Source organism: Sphaerulina musiva, assembly GCF_000320565.1.
Source record: "Sphaerulina musiva SO2202 unplaced genomic scaffold SEPMUscaffold_8, whole genome shotgun sequence".
Lineage (NCBI taxonomy): Eukaryota > Fungi > Ascomycota > Dothideomycetes > Mycosphaerellales > Mycosphaerellaceae > Sphaerulina > Sphaerulina musiva.
In genome coordinates, this window is record NW_016017390.1 from 1,725,463 (window position 1) to 1,747,651 (window position 22,189).

General features: G+C 52.8%; 11 protein-coding genes across 11 annotated transcripts; 5 read left to right on the forward strand and 6 right to left on the reverse strand.

Moving 5' to 3' along the window:
* Positions 1 to 1,816: 1,816 nt before the first annotated feature.
* Positions 1,817 to 4,129, reverse strand: SEPMUDRAFT_127503 (uncharacterized protein). Its single transcript, XM_016902148.1, has 4 exons — positions 3,127 to 4,129; positions 2,940 to 3,066; positions 2,386 to 2,855; positions 1,817 to 2,330 (listed from the first exon to the last, which is right to left on the reverse strand). Exons 1-4 carry the CDS (start codon positions 3,356 to 3,358, stop codon positions 2,206 to 2,208), a joined length of 954 nt encoding a protein of 317 aa, XP_016759039.1. The 5' UTR covers positions 3,359 to 4,129; the 3' UTR covers positions 1,817 to 2,205.
* Positions 4,130 to 5,518: 1,389 nt separating this feature from the next.
* Positions 5,519 to 6,985, forward strand: SEPMUDRAFT_135157 (uncharacterized protein; the record flags this gene model as incomplete). The annotated part of the gene is made up of 3 exons (XM_016902685.1): positions 5,519 to 5,848; positions 6,193 to 6,273; positions 6,330 to 6,985. The coding sequence occupies 3 exons, from the start codon at positions 5,519 to 5,521 to the stop codon at positions 6,510 to 6,512; spliced, it is 594 nt and encodes a 197-aa protein (XP_016759040.1). The 3' UTR covers positions 6,513 to 6,985.
* Positions 6,951 to 10,076, reverse strand: SEPMUDRAFT_135159 (PALP-domain-containing protein; the record flags this gene model as incomplete). Its single annotated transcript, XM_016902686.1, has 2 exons — positions 6,951 to 9,281; positions 9,508 to 10,076. 2 exons carry the CDS (start codon positions 10,074 to 10,076, stop codon positions 8,444 to 8,446), a joined length of 1,407 nt encoding a protein of 468 aa, XP_016759041.1. The 3' UTR covers positions 6,951 to 8,443.
* On the reverse strand, positions 7,403 to 7,798 carry SEPMUDRAFT_119432 (uncharacterized protein; the record flags this gene model as incomplete). Its single annotated transcript, XM_016901507.1, has 1 exon — positions 7,403 to 7,798. One exon carries the CDS (start codon positions 7,796 to 7,798, stop codon positions 7,403 to 7,405), a length of 396 nt encoding a protein of 131 aa, XP_016759042.1.
* A 285-nt stretch (positions 10,077 to 10,361) lies between the features above and the next one.
* Positions 10,362 to 11,909, forward strand: SEPMUDRAFT_90460 (DUF185-domain-containing protein). Its single transcript, XM_016910531.1, has one exon. It carries the CDS (start codon positions 10,479 to 10,481, stop codon positions 11,826 to 11,828), a length of 1,350 nt encoding a protein of 449 aa, XP_016759043.1. The 5' UTR covers positions 10,362 to 10,478; the 3' UTR covers positions 11,829 to 11,909.
* Positions 11,910 to 12,385: 476 nt separating this feature from the next.
* On the reverse strand, positions 12,386 to 14,311 carry SEPMUDRAFT_157998 (uncharacterized protein; the record flags this gene model as incomplete). The annotated part of the gene is made up of 1 exon (XM_016907760.1): positions 12,386 to 14,311. The coding sequence occupies one exon, from the start codon at positions 14,309 to 14,311 to the stop codon at positions 12,680 to 12,682; it is 1,632 nt and encodes a 543-aa protein (XP_016759044.1). The 3' UTR covers positions 12,386 to 12,679.
* A 309-nt stretch (positions 14,312 to 14,620) lies between these two features.
* SEPMUDRAFT_150874 (uncharacterized protein) lies at positions 14,621 to 15,891 on the reverse strand. The gene is made up of 2 exons (XM_016906447.1): positions 15,818 to 15,891; positions 14,621 to 15,755 (listed from the first exon to the last, which is right to left on the reverse strand). Exon 2 carries the CDS (start codon positions 15,747 to 15,749, stop codon positions 14,727 to 14,729), a length of 1,023 nt encoding a protein of 340 aa, XP_016759045.1. The 5' UTR covers positions 15,750 to 15,755; positions 15,818 to 15,891; the 3' UTR covers positions 14,621 to 14,726.
* Positions 15,892 to 16,319: 428 nt separating this feature from the next.
* On the reverse strand, positions 16,320 to 18,877 carry SEPMUDRAFT_127505 (uncharacterized protein). The gene is made up of 2 exons (XM_016902149.1): positions 16,646 to 18,877; positions 16,320 to 16,572 (listed from the first exon to the last, which is right to left on the reverse strand). Exon 1 carries the CDS (start codon positions 18,703 to 18,705, stop codon positions 17,080 to 17,082), a length of 1,626 nt encoding a protein of 541 aa, XP_016759047.1. The 5' UTR covers positions 18,706 to 18,877; the 3' UTR covers positions 16,320 to 16,572; positions 16,646 to 17,079.
* On the forward strand, positions 16,320 to 18,877 carry SEPMUDRAFT_70497 (uncharacterized protein). The gene is made up of 2 exons (XM_016909907.1): positions 16,320 to 16,572; positions 16,646 to 18,877. The coding sequence occupies exons 1-2, from the start codon at positions 16,438 to 16,440 to the stop codon at positions 16,835 to 16,837; spliced, it is 327 nt and encodes a 108-aa protein (XP_016759046.1). The 5' UTR covers positions 16,320 to 16,437; the 3' UTR covers positions 16,838 to 18,877.
* A 170-nt stretch (positions 18,878 to 19,047) lies between these two features.
* On the forward strand, positions 19,048 to 20,588 carry SEPMUDRAFT_150875 (uncharacterized protein). Its single transcript, XM_016906448.1, has 5 exons — positions 19,048 to 19,805; positions 19,856 to 19,914; positions 19,965 to 20,029; positions 20,083 to 20,142; positions 20,201 to 20,588. The coding sequence occupies exons 1-4, from the start codon at positions 19,080 to 19,082 to the stop codon at positions 20,130 to 20,132; spliced, it is 900 nt and encodes a 299-aa protein (XP_016759048.1). The 5' UTR covers positions 19,048 to 19,079; the 3' UTR covers positions 20,133 to 20,142; positions 20,201 to 20,588.
* Positions 20,589 to 21,316: 728 nt separating this feature from the next.
* SEPMUDRAFT_165494 (uncharacterized protein) lies at positions 21,317 to 22,091 on the forward strand. Its single transcript, XM_016908176.1, has 2 exons — positions 21,317 to 21,473; positions 21,532 to 22,091. Exons 1-2 carry the CDS (start codon positions 21,466 to 21,468, stop codon positions 22,082 to 22,084), a joined length of 561 nt encoding a protein of 186 aa, XP_016759049.1. The 5' UTR covers positions 21,317 to 21,465; the 3' UTR covers positions 22,085 to 22,091.
* The last annotated feature ends 98 nt before the right edge of the window (positions 22,092 to 22,189 follow it).

Consider the following 22,189-nt stretch of genomic DNA (forward strand, 5'->3'; position numbering starts at 1 on the left):
CATGTTGACTCTCACCAGGAAGGATTGGTATACAGATGTATGTCGTAATATACCTAGGTAGTAGGTACATGTACCTTTAGGAGGCTCCTGACCAAGACGTCATTTTTCAAGTAGATAGGTAGGTAAGGCCCAGTCTACTTTGTCGATAATTGTGTCGATAGTAAGCAGGTCGATAGTTTCCGGTCACTATCGCTCACTCTATTGACACCTGTCTACTCAGCTATCGACCAAAAATGGACGATAGTTACCTGTCGATAGTAAAAAGCTCGTATACCCTCGTAAACCGTCGCCGTCGCTGCCTACGCACCATATCCGGTTAGTAAACGCTCGGACATAGTCTACTATCTCAAATGGTCCTCTTAGAGGCACATTTTGCGCTCCGTGCATATTCAATTAGGTTCCGGGGCGGCGGCACTGTTTATATACGCGTTGTACCTCCTAGTACGACGGCGACGACGGCGACGACGGCGACGACGGCGACGACGGCGACGACGGCGACGACGGCGACGACGGACAGCGACGACAGCGACGACAGCGACGACAGCGGCGACAGCGGCGATAGCGGCGACAGCGGCGACAGCGGCGACAGCGGCGATAGCGATAGCGACAGTAATAATAGCGACAGCGACGACGACAGCGACGACAGCGACGACAGCGACGACGGCGCGGAGACAAGGGTATCCCTATATAGAACTATTGACAGGTGTCTACTCAGCTATCGTTACTATCGACAGATGGACGCTGACGATAATTTCCGACAACTATCGACAATTTAACTATCGACATATCGACAGAGTAGACGAGGCCTAAAATGTAGCTCAAGTGCATATGCATGTATACATGAGGTATGTATGCATACCAGGTTCATGAGGTGTGTGAGCATGGATGGTGTGTGATGGTGAAGAACAAGGATACAAACAGTAGTAGTAAATACAAAAGGGTATCCAACATCAAAAAGTACATAGTACCTAGTATAGTGACCTACCTTACCTTTGCGAAATCCCTCTTACTTACTACGATCAAACCTACCTACCTAAGAGTGTCAATCTACCTAGGAGGCACTCTACTCGTCTTACCCTTCTACCATCTACCTCGTAACTCTTAGAGGGTATACAAAACTTACCTACCTACCTACCTTATCTTACATACAATCCGTATACACGATTCATATACCTTACCCCGTACACAAAAGAGAAATCTCTCTCTCTCTCTCTCTACACTTCAAAAAAAATCCCTCAACGTTACATTGCGTTGTTGCTCTATCTATCTTTTTCCTTTCCCCTTCTCCTTTCCCTTCCCCGTATATCGTAATCATACGCGCGAAAAACAAAGCAAGAAATTCAAAAAGTAAAATCAAAAAGAAAAGACAAAAAATGCAGGGTCCCCTATCCCTATCCCAAGAAATCTATAGATTCAAGACGCCTGATTGCGTATACCTCCTCCTACCTTATACTTCATAGGTACATGTATGTTGTAGTGGATACCTACATACATGAGATAGTTAGGTACATAGATGTACATGTACGAGACACTTTTACTTTGACTGGACACGGGATGTCGGAGGTGGAGAAGAGAGACCCCCACCCACCCTACCTCGTAGGCAGGCATGTCATGTACCTCGGCCGATTTGATTCTGAGGTTTTTTTTTTGTTTTTTTGACTTTGGAAACATGTGAATTTGCACTGTAGGAGGGAGGTACTGCAGAAGTGTGACGGGATATGGGTGGGTGAGTGGGCTAGGAGTGAGTGAGTCAGTGAGTGAGTGAGTGGGGAAGACAATTGGAAAAGTGAGTCTTGACCACTCTTTGACTCCCTCTGTATGTGTGTGCATGTGTTTGAGACGTTGGCTATCTCGCAACATAATATACAAGCTACTCCTGCTGCTCTGCCTACATTCCTCCATCACTCTCCGTGGCCATGTCGACAAGAAAAAAAACTGCCCATGACCCTGAAATCTGTCGATATCAATTGCTTGCCTGTCGCGTGCCGCTCCTGGGTAGCCGACTCCATGCACCTAGAACGCCTGTTGCAGCCCTGAAACCTTTTTTTCCAACTTCTACGCGCGAATCGGGGGTATCAAGTCGAAATGACTAGCGAGTGAATCGTCGAAAATTAAAAAAATCCAATATATGCGCCTGGTCCTCGTCGCGTTTCCTGTCGCGGTCTGTACAATGCTGGACATGTGCTACCATCGAGTGGTGATTGCTCATTCTTCATCCTCGTCGTGCGAGTGGACGTCTCCGCCTTCTCCCTTGTGCACCTTGCGGTGTCTTCTCAAATTAGAGACGACAGAGAAATGACGTCCGCAGCCTTCCACGTCGCAAGCAAATGCTGTGACTGGGGTCAGTGGACATGTTCAGACGTGACAACAAGTCACCTCACTTACGCTTCTCGCCCGTGTGGCTGTACATGTGTGTTTGTAGCGAACTTGGTCTGGTGAATCGCTTGTCGCAAATCTTGCATTTGTGCTTCTTCTGCGAGCTCGACGACACCTTGGAGCTGAACTGTCCCATCATCGATTGCGGTGCTGGTGGCATGCCTTGCAGTGCATGCGGTGGAGGCAGTGTTCGGGAGTGCGAAAGGTCGGCAGACTCGCTGGCGGAGCTGTAGTCCACCGAAGCTTCGCTCACGGAACTGTTGTAATATGTCGGGTACGTGCTCCCCGAGGAAATCGACGAGTGCGACGAATGTCCTGCGGGGAACCCGTACGAGTCTGTCGCAGCTGATCGGGCGGGATTCGTCGCGCCGTAAATGTTTCTGGGAGTGATGTCCGATTGGCTCATGGCCACCATGCCACGGCTGGCGTCCAGAGCATCACTGAAGCTCTGTCGCTCCGCTTCTGAAGCTTGGTTCAGTCTGGTATTGAAGTCAATCAGTGAACTCTGGCGGAGTCGTTGGGACTCGACTGGCTCGCCGAGGAAGGCGCTGGAAGCTACTGACGGGTGCGATGAACGCCTGTCGTATCCGTATGCAGTGGCGTATGAAGGTGCGGCCGTGGGCGCATATGTCGATTGCGGGGATGGGCCAGATGTGTAGGAAGCACCATACGGCCGGGGCGCACTCATGTCTTGAGCAAGTTGTAAGCTAGTGTCCTCGAAGAGCTCCGGGTCCAATTGGGAGATAATACCTTGAGCAGGAAGGCCGCCAGCATAGGCAGGAGAAGCAGTGGGTGCGTGCACGTAACGTGAATCTGCACCCACGGTCGTCTGAGGCATCGGGGTCGCGTACATAGGACCCTGCGTGGAAGCCGGCGACGACCCCCAAGGATTCGTAAAGTGCGGCGGCTGAGGGTATCGCGCATTGTCGTAGCCCATGTTGCTGAAGGGATGCTGCTGACGAGAGTCCACAGCCATGGCCATGGTATCGACGTGGTATGATATTGAAGATGGGACGAGGAGGAGTGAAGAGGGCGCAGGCTCGAAGTTGAAACAAAAGGCCTTGGCGAGTAGTGATCAACTCTGGAGAAGGAGCGTCCCAAAACGTGGAGAGGCGATCTGCCACGGAGGATGTGCGGGATCAGCGTGCTTAAGTGCTCCGTCTGTCAAGGCTGGGAAGGATCCCAAATAAGGCAGTGGGCCTTGGGAAGTCCTCTCGAGGCAAGTGCGAGTGACGATCGGGGCGAGCAAAGGCAAAGGGAGAGTGGTTCCTGGAGGGAGCAGTGTGAACGCTGTCAAGAGTCTCAATGGGTAGCAGTGGCACCGGTATGGGATGCAGCTAGAGCAGCGGGTCTTGAACCGTCGCCGTTGACGGGTAGGTGTTTCAGATGGGCGACGGTGGCAGAGGGCAGCATTCGTCCAGTCCAGCCGCGGTGATGGGGCGGAGGCGAGAGCGCAGTGAGGCAGTGGTGGGCACGCGGCCTGGGCACAGTGGGCAGGTCGAGCAGTGAGGCTGTCGATCGTTGCTCGCCCGGGGAGGGGGAAAGGGAGGGAATAGGATTAAGCGTCGGCGTGGTGCGTGGTGGTGATTGCTACAGTAGACTGGACGGGACTGATGATTGATGGAATGGGGGAGGGAGTAGGTGCGTGCGACAATCTTTTGTGGACCGCGAGCGCTGATCTTGAACGAAGACAGCGAAGGGCAGCCGGAGCTGCTAATGTATGTAGTGAACAGACACTACACAGCGCTGCGTCGGCCACCCTTCACCTCACCCTTTCACGGATGACCTCAGTGGAGGAGGGCAGGGAGGGCAGGGAGCAACGCCAAAGCCAGAGCCAAAAGCCAGAGGCAGCGCCAAGGCCAGCCAGCGCAAGCCACCCGGCGCGAAGGGTCCCTCTGTGAACTCTGAAACGAAGCAAGATTTCTCGCCCGCAGTGAATGTGGGGAGGGGGAGCAGCCCGGTCCCGCCCTCCGTCATGGCGGCAGGGGTACGAGGGGTGCACCTCCGTTTCGTTGCCAGTCGCCCACTTGCCTCGTCGAATTTCGAATCTCTCTCTCTCCCACCATGACCAGTGACCAGTGACCACCCTCACGCCCTCGCTCTGGCCCTGCTGCACTAGTAAGTGCACCCTTCCCTCCTAGTGCACTTCACTCACTCTGCGCTCGGCCCATCGCGACGCGGAAATGAGGCTGAAATGTGATTGTTGTAGCGTATCGCATCGCGTCGCCTCCTCTGCACTCTGCACTCCCTGTTGGGTGGGTCTGCCACTAATCTACAGTAGTCGCATCTGCCCGTCAGAAGGGGGAGGAGGTGGTGGAGGAGGACGAGGAAGACTAGGAGTCTCCATCCTCTCTCCTCATCAGCAGGCGTGTATAAACATTCACGGTGCATAAGTCGGCAGCGCCATCGCATTCGCCAGAGCCACCACCTCACTGTGCGTGGACGCGGGAATAGCCTTTGCCACCTATCGCAGGCGCAGGTACCTAGGAGGTACGGGTAGTTCTCGTCGCGGAGTGCACACATCCGAGCCAGACCACTACTTGGCTCAATTGGCTGCACACCCACGGCCGAAAAACCACCATTTTACCTCCTGCTGAGCTGGCCATTCCAATGATGCACCCCACCAACAAGCAATCATCATATGGCCAGTGGCGTAGCACACCTGCTTCTCTACATGGCAAGCTTGCCAATCTGCCGGTCGTGTCTTGCATCAACGTACCTAGGAGGTAGGAGGTACTGGGTGCGCTGGTTGTCACAAGCGCAATTCATTGGCACAACGGCGCGCGCCACCAGCAGAGGCCATCCAGTGCGCTTCCTCGACGAAGCCTGTAAATTGCAATCTTTCCTCCGCCTCTGCTCGTCGCATACGAGGATACCCGGACACTGCAGTCCCATCCCCGCCTATACACACACACACACTCTCTCTCTCTTTCTCTCTCCCCCCTTCTCCCCATCTCTCGCTCTCACGCTTGGCGGAGGTACCTTAGCGAGCGGGCCTTTTCGAGTGACAGAAAGTTACCTTTCCCTTTACTGTAGTGGTGAGCGAAGAGCCGGAGCTTGCAACTGCACAGTGCTGTCAGGAGACTCAAGACGAGTGACTAGCGTGCCTCGTTTGCGCACGCTCTACCACGCCTTTGCCTCCATGCACTCGCTTGCTGTCGTCACCTCCAATAGATTGCTCGACCACACGCTGTATGCCGTTGCATCCATCACGCCTTCTTCCTCCAGCATCTGTCTGCTTCTCGCAGCAGGCATCCCTCCGCACCCTGTGACGCCCTCGGCTTCTCTGTTCTCATCATTCCACTTTGATAGTTCCCAGTCGCGTGCGCCACTGTTCTCTACGGTGTCGCTGACCGCACCAATCGCGAGTGTTCCTGGCTCGAAGGCGTACGCCATTCACTTAAGCTCCAATCCTACGGCACTGTTGACCCGATTAGCCAAGATAAAAGGCTTGCAGCCAAACTCAAATGAGGTCAGCCACGCAATTATGCTTATAGAAGCACCCTCAACCTTAAAAGCTCGACTGGCGCCGAAGAGGGATTGGCGCTGTAACTGCCTTATGCGACGCTGTGATGTTATGGATGATGGCACTCCGGATGCTTACTACTCCTCTGATTGCGGCTTGTATTCATCCCAAGTACCGCTGGCGTGGGCCTTTTGTAGGAGTTAGCTGCTGACTGTCCAAGGTACTGCTTGAGTCTGCAATGAAGAGGTCAGCAAATTCTGCGCATTGGTAGACTTCCTGGTTGTTGATATGCGCGTACAATTGGCTTTCGAGATCCATGCTGATGTGAATGGTGCCCACAGATGCACTAGGTGGTACGCAGCACACAGAGCCATGCTACGGCTCTTGCAAAAGCTTCCCATGCCATGCACCTATTCTGGCATCTGCTCATTGTATCGGGTTTGGCGTGCTGGCCATGGAGAAAGCTTCGAGTGCTCACGAGTCATAGGTGCTGGGGAATCTCGCCGTCATGAACGTGTGTGCAGCGTGTGCAAGCAGCCAACCACAACGATCGGGGTACACGACTCTCGTCGAGCATAGCCTGGAGGTCTTCCAGAACAGATCAACAACACGTGCAAGTGATGTACACTGCACGACTTCGCAGCTGCGCCAGGGCAAGTGCGGAGGATAGGCGCCGCAGGGTGTATGGACGTCTATAAGCCCGGTACAGGTTCAGGTACAGGTCTGAAGGGATGACCACAGTGACCTATTTGGAAGTTGCGCATCTCCTGCCAGTACCTTACCAATAGAATTGCAGCTGCCCAGAGAGTGCTCCTTCGAGGCTCCAGCGGACAGATGCTAGCCTGTTTGGACCATGATCGACGACTTTGCACTCCACTGGGGCTTGTAGAAATTTGGGAAGCTGAGCGAGGGAAGGGAAGGGATTCAGCAGACCAGACGCCAGAATAGCCGTGAGCCGTGAGCCGTCTTCCCCGAGCGACACCACCACCTCCACCACTGGACTGCCCCGTCCACCACCGCAACGGCGGAACCGGCAGACGCGCCACTAGGCAGATGGTCTGCCGCGCAGCTGGAAGAAATCCCACGTTTACGTTCTGTTTCGTCACGTCGTGAAGTGGCCGCTTTCTACCTACCTTACCTCCATGTACCTAGTGTAGGAGGACCGCACCATCACGGCGCCTCACCACCACATGGCTTCCCTCAGGCAGCCGACGTGCGAGAGACATGCATCACGGGAATCCTGCTGCACGAAGAGGAGACCATCAACCTGCGAAGAACAGAGTACAGGTATGTATCCATTTGCGCGCAACAGCATGCAGAGTCTGTGAGTAAAGCCGGCTGCTACCGGTGCAGTACGTCCTGTACCACCTCACTCACCCTCGAGTCCCGCGTGAGAGAAGACGTCAGACGTCTCAATGGAAATGAGCGTCGACTCAACTCACAGGCAACGGCGTGCGAGAAGCTCGCGCCGGTTGTCACATCACTCGTTCGCATTGGAACGCATGGATCTGCAGACCCATGGGGAGGGAACCAAATCGCATCCTTCCTGGTGTGCTCTAATCACAATGACAGCCTCACCACAAAGACGCGACGCAAGCCGAAATGGCTCAGGATGGCCCGACTGCGAACACGGCTCCGTGTTGATGCATAGGTACAACTGGACCTCCGGAGCCTGTCGAACGTCTGGACTCGGAAGCTCGAATCATGCCGATAAGGGCACACGTCGCAATGCTCATTTCTCCGAATATCAAACTCCTCAATGAGGTCTCTCGAAGCACCAGCATTCAACGTGCCAATCAGACCAAGCAGGAAAATGCTCCTCGCAGCCATTTGCCCCAGTCCCTGCAGCTTCAGTCTGGCCACATGTGGAGCGAGACATGAGTCGTGCTCGGGCATACCTCCGGACGTCGCTTGATGTACTTTGGCTTCATGGATTTCCCAACAAGGCCCTGGCATTGGCACAGGCACAGGCACAGGGTTGATTGACAGCGACGAGAACTTCTACCTCGCTGTTGACTGCCTGTATCCAGCAATCTAGCTGCACGCATATGACTCTGGATTCCCTCGCTGCGGCTGCCTTTGGCCACCCCCCTTCTCTCTGGAAATGCTCTCGAATCAGTCCCTTCACACTGATTGCTATTCTCTAGCGTCTGTGTATACGTGTGCAGGTCGCCGCGTGTGTCCCTGTACTGGTGCCCAACGTGCAGTACCTAAAAGTGCATTCGCGTCTACAATTTGAATTCGCGAATGTCAGTCAGGGGGCAATCAATGTTCTCGGGACGGCAAGCTCTATTCTGCCGCACACTTGTGAAGCCTGGCTTGACGGATCCCCCTCACATCATTTGCGATTTGAATTGCTTGTTCGGAAAAAGGGATGCTCCTGCCTTTCTAGGCATGAACCAGACATTGGAAATCACGCAGACGTTCTGCGCCAGCGGACAGAGATGTATCTGCGGGAGTACGGCAGGCTCCAATAGCTTGGAATGCTCACAGGTGTGCAACGATGTGCTTCGCAACTGTATGCCAAGTGCTCTGCCTTGGTTGACAAATATGAGTACCAGTTCAGGGGAAGCAGCGAGAGCTGTCCCTCGAAACATCTACTCATGCCCTTTGCTCGCCACTCAGAATGTCGTCCAGCTCCAACTCGACATCAGCACCAGCAATATCCCCAGCTTGCTTCCAAAACTTCGACAAATGCCTCGTACCAGAATCACAGATGACCGTAACAATCCTCTTCCCACTCCCCTCCCAGCCTTCCTGCTTCACCAATTTCGCCACCGCAACGCAATTCACCGCACTACTCGCACCCACAAACAACCCTTCCTTCTCCACCAACCACCGCGCCATTTGCATCGCTTCAAAATCGCTCACTTTGACCGCATCATCAATCAAATGCATCCCTGCTTCAAAATTCTTCGTCAACCGCGTAATTCCCACCCCTTCCACAATCGAATCCACTTGATGTCTCCTTCGTGTCCCTTCTGCCTCTGTCGGGGAGAACATGACGCCGTATTTGATCTTGTTGTATAACCCCGACCCTTGCGGATCTGCGAGTACAATTCGCAAATCCGGAAGGAGAGGTTTGAGATAGAGCGCTACACCGGAAATTGTCCCGCCTGTTCCTGCGCCTGCGATGAAGACGTCTAATCCACCACCTTTCCCACTACTCCCACTACCTGGACTACAACAAGTCTGCCGATAAATTTCCGGTCCCGTAGAATTCTGATGCGCGAGATAATTTGCCGTATTTTCGAATTGATCTGCGAAAAAACCTCTTCCCATTCGACTCGGGTCCAGAGTATGTTCTTCTGCGCGGCGACGTGCGAGGTTGACGAATTGATTCGTGTCGATGATGGAGGCGGGGGGGACGCGTTCGACTGTTGCGCCGAGATGCAGGAGGAGGGCGGATTTTTCGGTGGAGATGTCCGAGGGCATGCAGCTGTGTGGGAGGGGAAAGAAGAGGTGAGAAAGGGTTAGGGTTGGGGTTAGGGGATGTGGTGCTTAGAGAGAGGGGGGTGGGGGGGATGCTTTTTGGAATGAATGAATGAATGAACGAATACTGCGTTGTGCTGTGCTGTGTGCCGTGATATGTGCTGTAATATGATGACATCCAATTCCTCCCATATAACAAATATAAAAGCATAAAACATAAAATTAATACGTACATATGCGCTTTATACCCTCTCGCCCTCGCAACCGCAGCCAGCGAAATCCCCGTCGAGCCAACCGTTCCTTCATAGATAGTATCTCCCCGATGCGGAACCAGCAAACCAGCTTCTTCCGCATGCGTAATCATGGAGAGTGCCACGCGATCCTTGGGACTATTACCCGCTCCATTCAGAAATTCCGCTTTGGCCAAAATTTCACAGCCGGTCGCGGCGCTGAGTGCTTGGAGTTTGATGAGTGGGGTGTTTCCGATTAGACCGGCGACGCCTTCGCGGATGGGGTCGGGGGTGGTTGATGCTGTTGCTGTTGCTGCGGATGCAGACTTGGTGCGGTCTTCCAATTGGACGTAGTCTGCTTGACCCGGCTGAGGTGGTGGATGATGATGTTGAGTGGATCGGACATGGCGTACACGTTTGCGAAAGGCTTGCTCGAGGTCTGGATAGAAGTCTTTGAAGCCGAGAGTGACGAATATGCCTAGGAGAAAACCGCCGGTGGCGGTGAGTTTTTGTCGGTTGTCGATGATGCTGTTCCAGACGTGGCTCCAGAGGTTTGTGAAGATGTTGCCCATGTTTTTTTTTTCTTGTTTGCTACGGGGTTTGTTCTTGAGGCATTGTTAATGGGTTGTTGGGATTGTGGAGGTGATGGAGCTTGAGTGATGAACACAATTGATCATGATGTTGTTCATGAAAGGGTGGTGTGATGATATTTACATGTTGTCGTCCAAGCTTCCAAGGTTCGGACCCGGGAAGTGGAGATGGAGACCTCCGAGCTGACCGCAGACACTTGATGAGGAGGAGTGTTGATGGGGAAGACAGCGACCATTGCACTCTTTCCACCCATGGACTCGCCCACGGTCAGTCGCCTGTTCCGCCAGCTGGCCAAGCATCACTTCTGCCACGAACCTCACCACCGCGCCCGTGTCGTCGCCAGCAGCAGCAGTACACAATGTCGACGCCAGAGTACCAAACCGATGAAGAGGGATCGCGAGAGCAATTGGCAGCAGAGGACCGACCACTTCCCCAGCGACAGGGCAGAAGAGTACAAGAGATATCCGACTGTGACCGCAGATGGCCTGCGCGGGCGACGAGAACGACCTCGGAAGGTGAAGATGTTGATGCGGGACTTTGTCGAGGACAGCTTGTACAACCCGCAGTACGGCTACTTCAGCAAGAATGTCACCATCTTCTCGCCGGGAGCGCCGTTTGATTTCCCCAATTTAAAAGACGAACCCGAGTTTTATCACTTGCTGGGCGAGCGATATACGCAATTTGAGGACAAGCTGGATGAGAAGGGACACAACGAAGCGCGACAGCTCTGGCACACGCCGACAGAGCTCTTTCGGCCATACTATGGAGAGGCGATTGCGCGATATATGGTGGCCAACTACAAATTGACGCTCTACCCGTACCACGATTTGGTCATATATGAAATGGGAGCAGGCAACGGCACGCTCATGCTGAATATCCTCGACTACATCCGACATACGGACCCCGAGGTCTACGCGCGAACCAAGTTCAGAATCATCGAAGTGTCTACTGCACTCGCACACTTGCAGGGACAGAAACTGAAGTCTTCGGCTTCGGCACGGGGGCACGAGGACAAAGTGGAAATCATCAACAAATCCATGTTTGACTGGAACGTGTACGTGCCCACACCCTGCTTCTTCCTCGCCATGGAAGTCTTCGACAATTTCGCCCACGACGTTATTCGATACGATCCCTTCACGGAAGAAGTCATGCAAGGATCCGTCCTCATCGACAGCGAAGGCGAATTCTACGAATTCTACAGCCGCACACTCGATCCCGTCGCAGCTCGTTTCTTGCGCGTCCGAGAGGCCGCCTGTCAGAATCGTCCCTACGCGCATCCTCTCAGCGGGTCAAAAACTCTCCGGAATTTGAAGCATCGCATGCCCTTCACGCCGAATCTGACGGCGCCGGAATACATCCCGACACGCCTGATGCAATTCTTTCAAATTCTAGCAGATAAATTCCCCGCGCACAGACTCATCACCTCCGACTTCCACAGTCTGCCCCAAGCAACCGTGGGCTACAACGCACCCGTCGTACAAACGCGATATCAGCGCCGAACCGTTCTCGTGCGAACACCATTAGTCCAGCAAGGATATTTCGACATTCTCTTCCCCACCGATTTCGGAGTCATGGAAGATATCTATCGCGCGACCACGGGAAAACTGACCAAAGTGATGACGCATGAGGATTTTTTTCAACGATGGGCTTATGTGGAGGATACTCAGATGCGAAGTGGGGAGAATGCTTTGTTGAGTTGGTATAAGAATGCGAGTGTCATGGTTACTGTATAAGATACATACAGTACATATAGTCAGTACTTTAGGTACATTACAATGTCTGTTGTTGAACAGAAGCTCAGGTACCTACTTACCTTGCAATTACGAGACGAGAGTACTTTATTCGCTCATCACAAGCGCTTCTATCTGATCAAAACTGACTAACTCCCTTTGGGGGGGTTTTTTTTGGATTTCTGCCTGCTCTGAGTGAGTGAGTGAGTGTGTGTGTCCATACATATACGAACCTCTTTTCACAGTAGCAAAAAGTCAACAAAACATGTCCGGTTCACATCCATAACCATAAGGTAGTTAAGCCGTCGATTCATTAACCCCTCTCGTGTAATAATAGGGTACATGACCTTTACATGTAAACGCAACATTCGCTTCATTCGTTCGAGAGATAGGATGGATGTATGAAACAACCTTACCTACGTACCTGACAAGTCAGTCAAGAAGCCTTTTTCGTTAAATCAGGTCTAATATATGACATAACTCCTTAAGGTGCGCTGAGAAAAGGCATTCCTCTACACTGGATTGAACGAATTGAATTAGATAGAGAGAGAGAGAGAGAGCAGACTGGCTACCTGTAAGGTACATAATCTATACTCACCTATGCTATGACTCCAAAGACCGCAAAAAAATGAATTGATTATTCGTACAAAAACACCCCCCCCTTATGCAACCCAGTCACTGGCAGTTGGTCAGTCAATCAGTCCTTAGCACGCATACACCGGACAGGTCCTTTTCTGTCAACTCCGTGCAATGTTGAAAAAAAAGAGAAAATCCAAAATCGTCGTTCCCCCCTCCCTTCATCGTACACGCTAATACAGAGGCACACACAAGAATGCATCGCAAATCACATTACTTCACTTCGTGGCGGTAGTACTCTCCCTCTTCCGCCGTCTCCTGTCCCTCGCATTCGATCGCAACGCATCGGGAGTGACGAATTCCTTCGGTAGAGCAAACTCCTGTTCATCGAGATCGGGCACGGGGTGTCCGAACGCGGTCACGTTCCTCGCTGTTGATCGCGACTTACTAAGTGCGGCGTCTCGCAAGTGGCGTTTGGCGTAGAAGCTGGTCATGAGAATCTCGGGACTTGGTGGCAGCATGGTGCGAGGCACTGGATCAGCCCGGTCGGGGACGGGTGTAGAGGCGCGGGAGGCTGGCGAAGGAGCATACAAGGACATTCTGCCTTTTGCTTTGGAAGTGGACGCTTTGACAGCGTTCACGGTCTCTTGCTGGAGTTGTCTTGATGCCGAAGCATTCAAATCACTGCTGGGAGGGTCGATACTGCTGGCGGTACTTGCGGCTTCATCTATGGCGTCGAGTCGAGCCTGAGCGGCTTCTTTGCGCAGGCGGAGTTTCTTCTCCTGTTCTTTCCATTGAGCGAATTTGCCGATCAATGCTTGTACTTCGGCAATGAAATATTTTCGCTTTCGTTCATACTTTTTTGCTTCGCCATCTGTGATTCCGGTGATGCCTAGCACTCGAAGCCAGTCGTGACCTTGTAAGCCGTCTAGAAGCCTATCCAGCTGCACTTTCTCATGCATTGCGCGCTCGCGTTCGATGTTCCTAAGCTGTTTTTCTTTTCTCTCCGCACGATTGTGTGATTTGAGGAAATGAGCGTCTGTAAGGGGATCTTCTGGAGTCTCACTCGAAGTCTTTGCCAGAAATTCGAGGTTAACACTGGGACTGGAATTCGACATACTCGAAACTGGTCGCTGTCGTGTTGCTGGGGCTCGAGTGCCATTGAGCGAAGTCCGCCGCCCATTGGAATCTGCTTTCCCAGATTTGGCTGGCGACGGCTCACCATCCTTCCTCTTCGCGGTGTCGTCTGCAATGTAGAGCGTCGAGGCCACGGTCAAGAAGTCCTCGTCTTCAGCTGGCACATCGAACATGACATCCTCGTAATTGGGGAAATACACGGCCAGCTCACTCTTCAGCCGTGGGCCCTCATCTTGACTCCTCAGCGTGCGCTTCTCTTCCTTCTTCTTCGTCTGCTTCTCCTCCCTCGCTGGTGGTGCTGTTGGAGCAGGTGGCACTGGCGCAGGAGATCTTGTGACCCGCTTGGGCACTGGGGTCGGCACGGGGGGAGGCAGAATTTCATTCTCGTCAACGTCCAGCGTACTACGGACCCCATTGAGAGTCTGTTGTAGTGGGCCGTGAGGCTCATCGCGCGTGATCTTGGTGGGCGGCTTCGGCTGTGTCGTCCTACTAAAGCCAAAGGCCTCCAGCGGCTTGTGGTCTGAGGCTCGAGGGCTCAGTCTCCGTTTCTTCCTGGCAGGCTCACTGGCAGCGTCTCTCGCCGGAGACGCATTGCTACCGTGGGCACCAATGTTGAGGGCGTGATGTACTACGTGAATCGTGTCGGACGACGCGGGAGTTGACGTTGACGTCGACGTGTGATGGCGGCGGTGGTGGTGATGACGGGGTGGGCGTGCGGTCGCGCGGTGGTGATTGTGACTCTGAGTCTGAACAGCGCCTGTTCGTTCTCGCATCGCCGTGTTGAGAGCTCATTTCGCTCTGTAGATTATCTGGCCACTGTGAGGCTGCACCGCTCTACTGAAGAGCGCGTGCGTCGTGTTTCGCCTGTGCCGCTTGCTTGTCAGTCTTAACTTTTGCTCGAGATCGAACCTTCTCCTAGATCATCAGATAGTTCTCCTCCACGACGCCGAATTTTCCTTCAACAACAACAACACCATCAACAAGGACTTATGAGAAGACTACACGCTAACTTGAACTCTACGGCACGAGGATCGTTGTACACGAAGGAAGTAATCGCACCATCACTCGACATGTTTGTGCCAATTGCAGGAGGCTCCCTATTTTTGCTTGCTCCCTATTTTTGCTTGGATATACTTTTGTTTCCTATGCTAGATTGCCGTGGCAATTCATCACCACCACGATGACTCTCTACTGCATGAATTTGCTTGCCATGCCCATCAAGCCGCCGAGACCTCCGCCGGTTGAACCACCGGAAGAACCTCCCTGCATATACATCTTCAGGGCCATCTTAGCTGCGCTCTCGACTGCACTCTGCTTGCTCCCACTCTGCACATTGCCCTGGGCACTTTGCTGGTCGAACAGCTTGGCTGCTTGTCCCATAGCCATACCAATAAATGCATTTTGGCCACCGCCTCCCGATTGGCTGTGGTTACCCCCTCCCTGGCTGAGCATCTTCATGGCCTGCATAGCAGCTGCACCTCCAATTCCACCAGATGTTGCTTGGCCGCCGCCGCTGCCCTGGTTGCCGTAATATTGCTGATGCTGTCGGACAGCGTCCTGCTCATCAATGCTCTCGTTCTGGATCTGATGCTTGTTGCCCGAGAGAGAGCTTAGCACTGAGCTGAAAAGGTCTCCATCAGCGCTGTTGCCGGCATGTTGGTTGGCATGCTGGGCTGCTCCAGAGAAGTCATCGTCGGATTGTCCTTGACCTTGACCATAACGGTGCTGCCCTTCCGAGTACGAGTCCTCCTGACGACGACCATGATCGGATTGATGTCCATAAGACTCATTGCCACCACTGTTGCCGCCTCCGTAGCTTGAGTTGTTGTTGTTGTTATCGTACGAACTATTGCCACCATAGCCTCCTCCTCCTCCATGTTGACGAGAGCTATACTCGTCGCGGCCACCGCCCCCTCGATTGTAGTCATCACCACCACCTCCGCCGTACCCTCCTTCTTGGCGGCGGTTCTCGCTTCGTTGATAGTCATCACCACCACCTCCGCCATACCCTCCTTCTTGGCGGCGATTCTCGCCTCGTTGGTAGTCATCGCCCCTACCACCCCCGCCATAGCCTTCCTGGCGGCGGTCATCGCCTCGTTGGTAGTCATCATTGCCGCCTCCACCGTAGCCACCCTCTTGACGGCGGTTGTCACCTCGTTGGTACTCATCACCGCCGCCGCCGCCACCTCCGTAGTAGTCGTTGGAAGACATTGGGATCTGATATAAATCTATTAGCCAGGTGAACGAGATCTCGCTCAATCGATCCCAGATTAACTGACTGTAGTTTCTTATTCAAACTTGTGAATCGAAAAGTTATTGGCGTCAATCCTTCAGTGTGCGTAACAGCTTTCACAAAGGAAATGTCGATGTTGTTGTTACATGTACATAAGTATGGACATGTAGAGCTCCAACAGCTTATATCATCATTGTGAAACATCATTGATGGCGTCAGCGCCCCCGCCGTGGGGGTGAAAGCAAGCAATCTGAAGCGAGCGAGCAAAGCAAGTCGGGTTCGGGACCGTGTGAGGACACCTCCACTTCACTTTGCCCTGTGACATTATCAAACTCAAAAACAAGGAAGACATGTAGCACGACGTTTGCCAGAAAAGCAGGTATGTACCTATGGAGGTAACTGGAATTGCAGTTAAATGAGATCAGGTAGCATCATCGATCATCACAGAGGTACATAGTAGCAATCCTCCTGTGGACCTGGGGAGATAGTAAACTGCATATATAGGTACATACCTACCTTACATACGTTCCATTCATGTCTGATTCATTCATCTTTTCACCACTTCCTAAGTAACATACGAAAAAGCTACAAGAAATACACAGCAAGCCTGAACATAGACAACAAAACCGACCGAAGAGCCAAACAACCAACAACAAACCGGCAACCATGCCATCAGCTACCGTCATCGCCGGAACAGTCTTCGCACTGATAGCCGTGTTCGCAGGCTACATCTACCTCGTAGGAATTCCACCCGAGATGAAGCGAAAACTCGAAAAGCAGGCGTTAAGGACTATGGGAGAAGTAAGTCAAAGAAGCGAGCAAGCAAGCAAGTGAACCAGTTTTGAATCTTGGAGGCTGACTTTTCTTTTTGCAGAACAAAGCTTCGTACATGTTCAAGAGTCAACTCGATGCTGTGCCTGATGGACCTGGGGGACCAGGATCAGAAGAGTTGAAGGATGTGAAGAAGGGCTTGGGGGATATTGGTGGATCGGCGTTGCAGAACCCGCTCGGTGAGGCTGCGGGTGAGGGAGCTGATGAGGCAACGAGGCCGTTGACAGGGCGTTGATCTGGAAGACGTGTAGGCTTGGTGAACCAGATGAGAGGGGATGTGAGTGAGTGTGTTCTATCTCACGGTAGCGAGACCACATTGACGGCCGAAACCTGAATAGCATTGAGATACGTTATTGTTCATGTTAGAGCGTAGCATGCGTGGGAAGAAAACATAATTCCGGGGGTGTCAAATGGTCCTGCGTAACGTCATGATCATTCCTGTTATCTTCTAGTTCTTCTTTGTCATCATCATGATCGTTAAAAGCCATCTCCGCCCCTCCCTCTCACCTTCATCCATCCACTGCTCTGCTTCTTCTGCTTGGTTTCCGCAGCAGAAGAACTTCTATCCTCTTCAGCACCATCGTGGGCAACCACAGTCATGACACTCATGGCAGGATGATGTCTGGGCTCGAATGGACGTCGAGATCCACCAACTAGTACAGGCAACTCGTCTTCCCTTTCTTCGTTCCATTCCTCCTCGTCGACTAAGGTCCACTCCGCACCGGATATTTCAGCTAAAAGATGTCCACGGAGCTTGTCCGCCAATCGGACAGAAGAGCTCAGATGCCATGTTTTCATTAGCTCTCCACCTTCGGCGGCGGCTAAATTGTTCTCAGCAGAGTTGTGGGAGAAGACGCCAAGACGTATAGTGCTTGTTGGTTGCTGTGCTACTTCCCTGGCACCAGGTACAGCTGTGACTTTGCTCGATGTGCCAGTACTGGTTCGATCGATCGTGGGTCGGTAAGGCTGCGATTTGCGGTGCTGTGCAAGGAGAAGATGGTACAAGTTCCTACCTATTGCGCAGATGTCATCAAAATTGTTGATGCCGTCTACTCCTTGTGACTTACACAGCCAGGCGACGTTGTATGCGAGCATTGTGACACCCTCGATGTAGAGGCTGTAGGACTTCGGATCTTCTTTGACAAGCTGCGCTAGTGGCTTTTCCAACCACAAAGGCCGCGGTCGTGGCAGATTCTGGTCGATGAAGCGTGATTCAGTGGGACTGGATGACTGACTGGAAGACAACCCCGGGAAAGCGATTTTGCTATGCTTGTAGCTGGATTTCTCCGGCATGATGGCCGCGCGTGGAAACTTTTCGTGTGGCAGTAAGATTTCGCCTGGTAGACGCACTCCCAAGTAGTAAGCGCATAAGTTTGACAAGCGCGCTACGTTATCGAAGGTCTCCGATACCAGGTCGTGTGGCTCGGCGACCGTTCTCCCGCCGACCAGAGGAGCTTTGGCTTGAGGCTGGGTCCTCACGTTGAGATGTCGCAGATCGGGCACTACGATGCTGCCCAGCACATACTCTGATCTCCCGTCTTTGCCCTTGCGCCTGTGGAAGTCCATTGCAAGCGCAGCCTCGCGGCACAGCAGTAATCGCGCATCGACGATCCGGCTACGGACTTTTTCGAGCCTTTGGGTCGCCTTCTTCGTTGCCGCATGTACAGGCTCTGTCGCTCGGGGTCTGCATTGTTCAAGAACGTTCCGTTCCGTTGCCAGGGCCTTCTGTCGCGCTTGAACATGCTCCTTCCGCGCGGCGGTATGCTGTTTATAGGCTGCTATCTGCGCCCTCAGTTCGTCTGCCTTCTCGACAATGCTATGGAGACGGAGCTCTCTTGATTCCGCTTCTGCTCGTGAGCGCTCCAGACCGTGTCTCCTCATGCCAGTGGTGATAGCGTCCAGGTCTGCATCTTCAGGCAGCGCCGCCAGAACTCCATCGTTGCCCGGTCTGACAACCGCCTCGGCATGCGCATGATGCTTCTCCCGGTCCATCAACACCGTCGCTTGCTGGATACGTGAGCCATAGAGCATCGTCTGCGCACATCCCGCACATAGCGGCTGGCGACGACCGCCCAACGCTCGTGAGCAGATGTCACAATCCATCTCGCCGCCGCTAGTCGGTCACTATTCTGTCGAGGAATAGCGGAAAGTGGCGTCGGATCATGGTGATCACCAGTGCTAAATGAACACTCGTAGTGAAGGGTGCGATTATGGAGTCCACATGGTACTCGGCGGAGGTGTGGCAAGCGAGGAAAACATGTAGGAGATAATCCAGGGACGGCAGGAGGTGTGAAGGTTGTCGACGAGGACGTCAGGCCAGCGGTCGTCGCTTCCGCGTTCGGCGCGTGATGAGATGGAACGGCACGCGTATTAGCCGCGTCTCCACTTGGTAACCTTAGTTCTACCAGTCTACTCGGGCCTCATACTCATCACTCCTCCTCCACGCTTGACTCAACAACATCCACGACAATGGCAACATGTCGTCGGAGCTCGTGACCGGCGACACCGAACGTCTGCAGAGCAAGGCCAACGTGGGAGACGACGGCTCTCCACCCGCGTCACCCCTCAGCACACTCCCAAGCACTCCGCCTGTTCCTACGTACACGCAAATGGCAGCAAGCAAGGGCAGAAGTACTTCAGGTGATGAAATGCCACCTCCTGTGACGCGCGGCGCTTCAGCCAAGTCATCAACTGCCGGGCGGAAGCGCTCGCGCGAAGCGGTCGAGGAGGAACAAGCAAACACTGCTGACGGCTCATCGACTGCTGCTGAGCCTCTTTCCAATGCTCGCGGGAAAAAGCGTGGGAACAGCACTGACTCCGTTGCGACTGCCGTAAAGGACTCACAGAATCAAAGTCGTCCACAGCATCAGCCAAACGGAGAGGCGCCTTCTCAGAATGTGCCAGCATCAGGTCAAGGCCAAGCCACAGCCAATGCACAGCCAGCAAAGTCAAAGAAAGTCATACCTGCGCAGACATCGCAGCCTCTGCAGCCAGTTGTACCAGAGCAGTCCGCTGAAGGACTGGGCAAGGAGGATGATTATGAGAGCGGCTCAGAATCCTCCGTCTTGGCATCCGAGATGGTTCCCGAGGAGTCCATTGAGGACTTCGACTGGAGTCATCTCGTACAACGCCACCACGACAAGATGAACGAACTTCGGAATCAGGATGCACAGCTCATGACAGAGTTCAATGCACTTATAGATGTGAGCAATGTCGCGTGCCATCGTGGGGAACCCATTCTGATTCATTCCAGTACTTCACCGTCTGGGCAGACGTGGGCAATTATAAGGAGTTTGATCGTAGTTGCAAGCGGTGAGTCCCGCTGGTCTTGCACCATGGTATCATTGCTAAACCCAAAATAGCCTCAACACCCAAGTGGCTTTTGTGCAGCATGAAGAGGAGCAGCTCGCGAATAAGCGACAGCATTGTGAGCTTTTCCTCTTCCGGTATGTGTTGAAGTCAAGCTAACACGAGCCTCAGACATCAAAGTTGTCGACGCCTTCAAGAGTGCGTTACAACTCTTGGGTTGATCAAAGCACGGTAAATGACCATCTCTTTAGCTGTCAGCGGTCTTCTTGATCAGCCTAACTGGCATCAGCGCATCGTTCCAAGTCATCGGGCGCTTTCCAGTCTTCGCTTGTCACTCGAAAACGACTCTTCACTGGTCGCTAGGCGAAGTAAATCATCGGCACCGATCATACAGCTGCAGGACTGGCCAATACATGTGGTTGATGATGTCGATATGGTGAGGTATCACTATCCGGACCACCACACGTCACGGTGCGTGATGCTTTGAGAAGGGGACTCAATCCTGATCTGCATATCTTGCTCAGAATTATTCCCCCGAACGAACGCCTTACCCGTTCGCTCCAACGGTGGGTGAAGATCCAAGGTACTGGCAGCGAATTATTTTATTTGTGCAACAATCAGCCGAGACTGCTAAACGGTAGACCGTACCATGCTATGAAGCACATGCGACTTGCGACTTCCTCCTGTTGCTCTGTACCTTATGTTTTCCCGCTTCGCCTCTCCCCGTCAGAGTAGAGCAATATCTTCATTCTGCTTCGTGGTCACGGTGAGCGACCTTGGTCCTCATCTGCGCAAGAGCGCAGGTCTGATCAAACATATCATCATCTTCAATAGCAACAGCTGCGTAACATTAGGTACGCATACGCCACCCACAAGGCCGTTATCTTGAAATCACACGGGCTGGAGGTCTTCCTGATGACGACTAGCGGCAAGTGCGACCAAGTCAAGCCAAGCACGTGAGCGGAACTCAGTTGGGACTCTTACTTGTTCACACAACATGAGCTTTGCAATTCCACCTTTACGCTCCAAGACTCCGAAGATCAAAGCAACCCTGCCATCACTAGGTTGCACTGAAGTGGCCGAAGACGCAGCTCTGCCCATGAATCGATACTGGTTCGGCATACTACAGGTTGTCATGATATATCACAATTGGCCACCGTTCCGAAATGTGTGGTAGATCCAATTTCAGCACTCTGCGGTGGGGAGCTCTCGGTGTGACGCCTCAACGTGACATTTGGGTACAACCACTGTGAATGGTACAGAACTGGACCGCATGTTTCTGGATCAGGGGATGTACCTTTCCCTACCGCGCCCCAAAATTTCGGCTATATTTATCCATTATTCTCCTACTCCGTGGGACAAGGTGTCCAGAAGCAATGCATGTGCCAACACAGCGGAACATATCATCCCGTGACGCGACTTGGTGACATTTCTGACATCTTCCCCTCATTCTCTGCGAGGTAATTCATTCTGAGGACGTTTCCGTCCTCTCAAATACCAAAGGAATCGTCCGATAACACACAGACTGTTTCAGTCGGTGGAAGCTGTGTATCAATGTACAGGTAGCTATCGGTATTGCAGCGACGAAAATATCATGATACTAACTTTTTCCGGCTACAGAATGACCAGCTATACCACTACCACCACCAAATCCCACAGTACAAAATACAAATACGCCACAGTTCAGGTACATGTAGTGTATAGACCACGCGACATCACCAACACCAAAGCCAACACCAAAGTCAACAAGCAAGAACTTCCTTTGCTTCCTTCCTCTCGCCCCCGTAAAAGCTCCGACTCGAAGCACGGAAGCAAGTCCGAACGCAAGCAACAACAACAACAACAACAACAACAACAACAAAAACAATCTCGTGACTATGAGATAATCCCCTCGGAACCCAAACCACGCTATTCGTCGGGCCCCATCATGTCATATTCAAGATTCTTCTGTTCCTATGCCCCATCTCCTCCGCCAAAACCCAGCCACAGTTCGCAAAGTGGTCCACCGCGTAGAAAGAGGAGTGTGAGGTCTTCCAAGCCTTGCGAAGTGGAACCCGAGAAGAAGAAAAAGAAAAAGAAACGATGCAGTAGTAGTAGTAGTACCCATCAGCTTCGAGATACAGCTCCTGGAGTGAGATTTTCTCCGGTGGTTACTGTGAGGACTTATCGATGAGAGAAGGAGGAGTGATTAGTGTGTGTTTGTGTGTGTGTGTGTGTGTGTGTGTGTGTGTGTGTGTGTGTGTGTGAGAGAGAGAGAGAGAGAGAGAGAGAGAGTAGT

Bases quoted from the DNA above. Each gene is read 5' to 3' on its own strand.
- SEPMUDRAFT_127503 (XM_016902148.1), bottom strand. From the start codon at position 3,358: ATGGCCATGGCTGTGGACTCTCGTCAGCAGCATCCCTTCAGCAACATG. The intron at 3,067-3,126 runs GTATTATCTCCC...AACTTGCTCAAG, and splicing joins TGGCGGCCTTCCTGCTCAAG to ACATGAGTGCGCCCCGGCCG. The intron at 2,331-2,385 runs GTAAGTGAGGTG...CCCCAGTCACAG, and splicing joins CAGCCACACGGGCGAGAAGC to CATTTGCTTGCGACGTGGAA.
- SEPMUDRAFT_150875 (XM_016906448.1), top strand. From the start codon at position 19,080: ATGTCGTCGGAGCTCGTGACCGGCGACACCGAACGTCTGCAGAGCAAG. The intron at 19,806-19,855 runs GTGAGCAATGTC...GATTCATTCCAG, and splicing joins AGTTCAATGCACTTATAGAT to TACTTCACCGTCTGGGCAGA. The intron at 19,915-19,964 runs GTGAGTCCCGCT...AACCCAAAATAG, and splicing joins TTTGATCGTAGTTGCAAGCG to CCTCAACACCCAAGTGGCTT.
- SEPMUDRAFT_150874 (XM_016906447.1), bottom strand. From the start codon at position 15,749: ATGTCTTCCAACGACTACTACGGAGGTGGCGGCGGCGGCGGTGATGAG.
- SEPMUDRAFT_70497 (XM_016909907.1), top strand. From the start codon at position 16,438: ATGCCATCAGCTACCGTCATCGCCGGAACAGTCTTCGCACTGATAGCC. The intron at 16,573-16,645 runs GTAAGTCAAAGA...TTCTTTTTGCAG, and splicing joins CGTTAAGGACTATGGGAGAA to AACAAAGCTTCGTACATGTT.
- SEPMUDRAFT_127505 (XM_016902149.1), bottom strand. From the start codon at position 18,705: ATGGATTGTGACATCTGCTCACGAGCGTTGGGCGGTCGTCGCCAGCCG.
- SEPMUDRAFT_90460 (XM_016910531.1), top strand. From the start codon at position 10,479: ATGAAGAGGGATCGCGAGAGCAATTGGCAGCAGAGGACCGACCACTTC.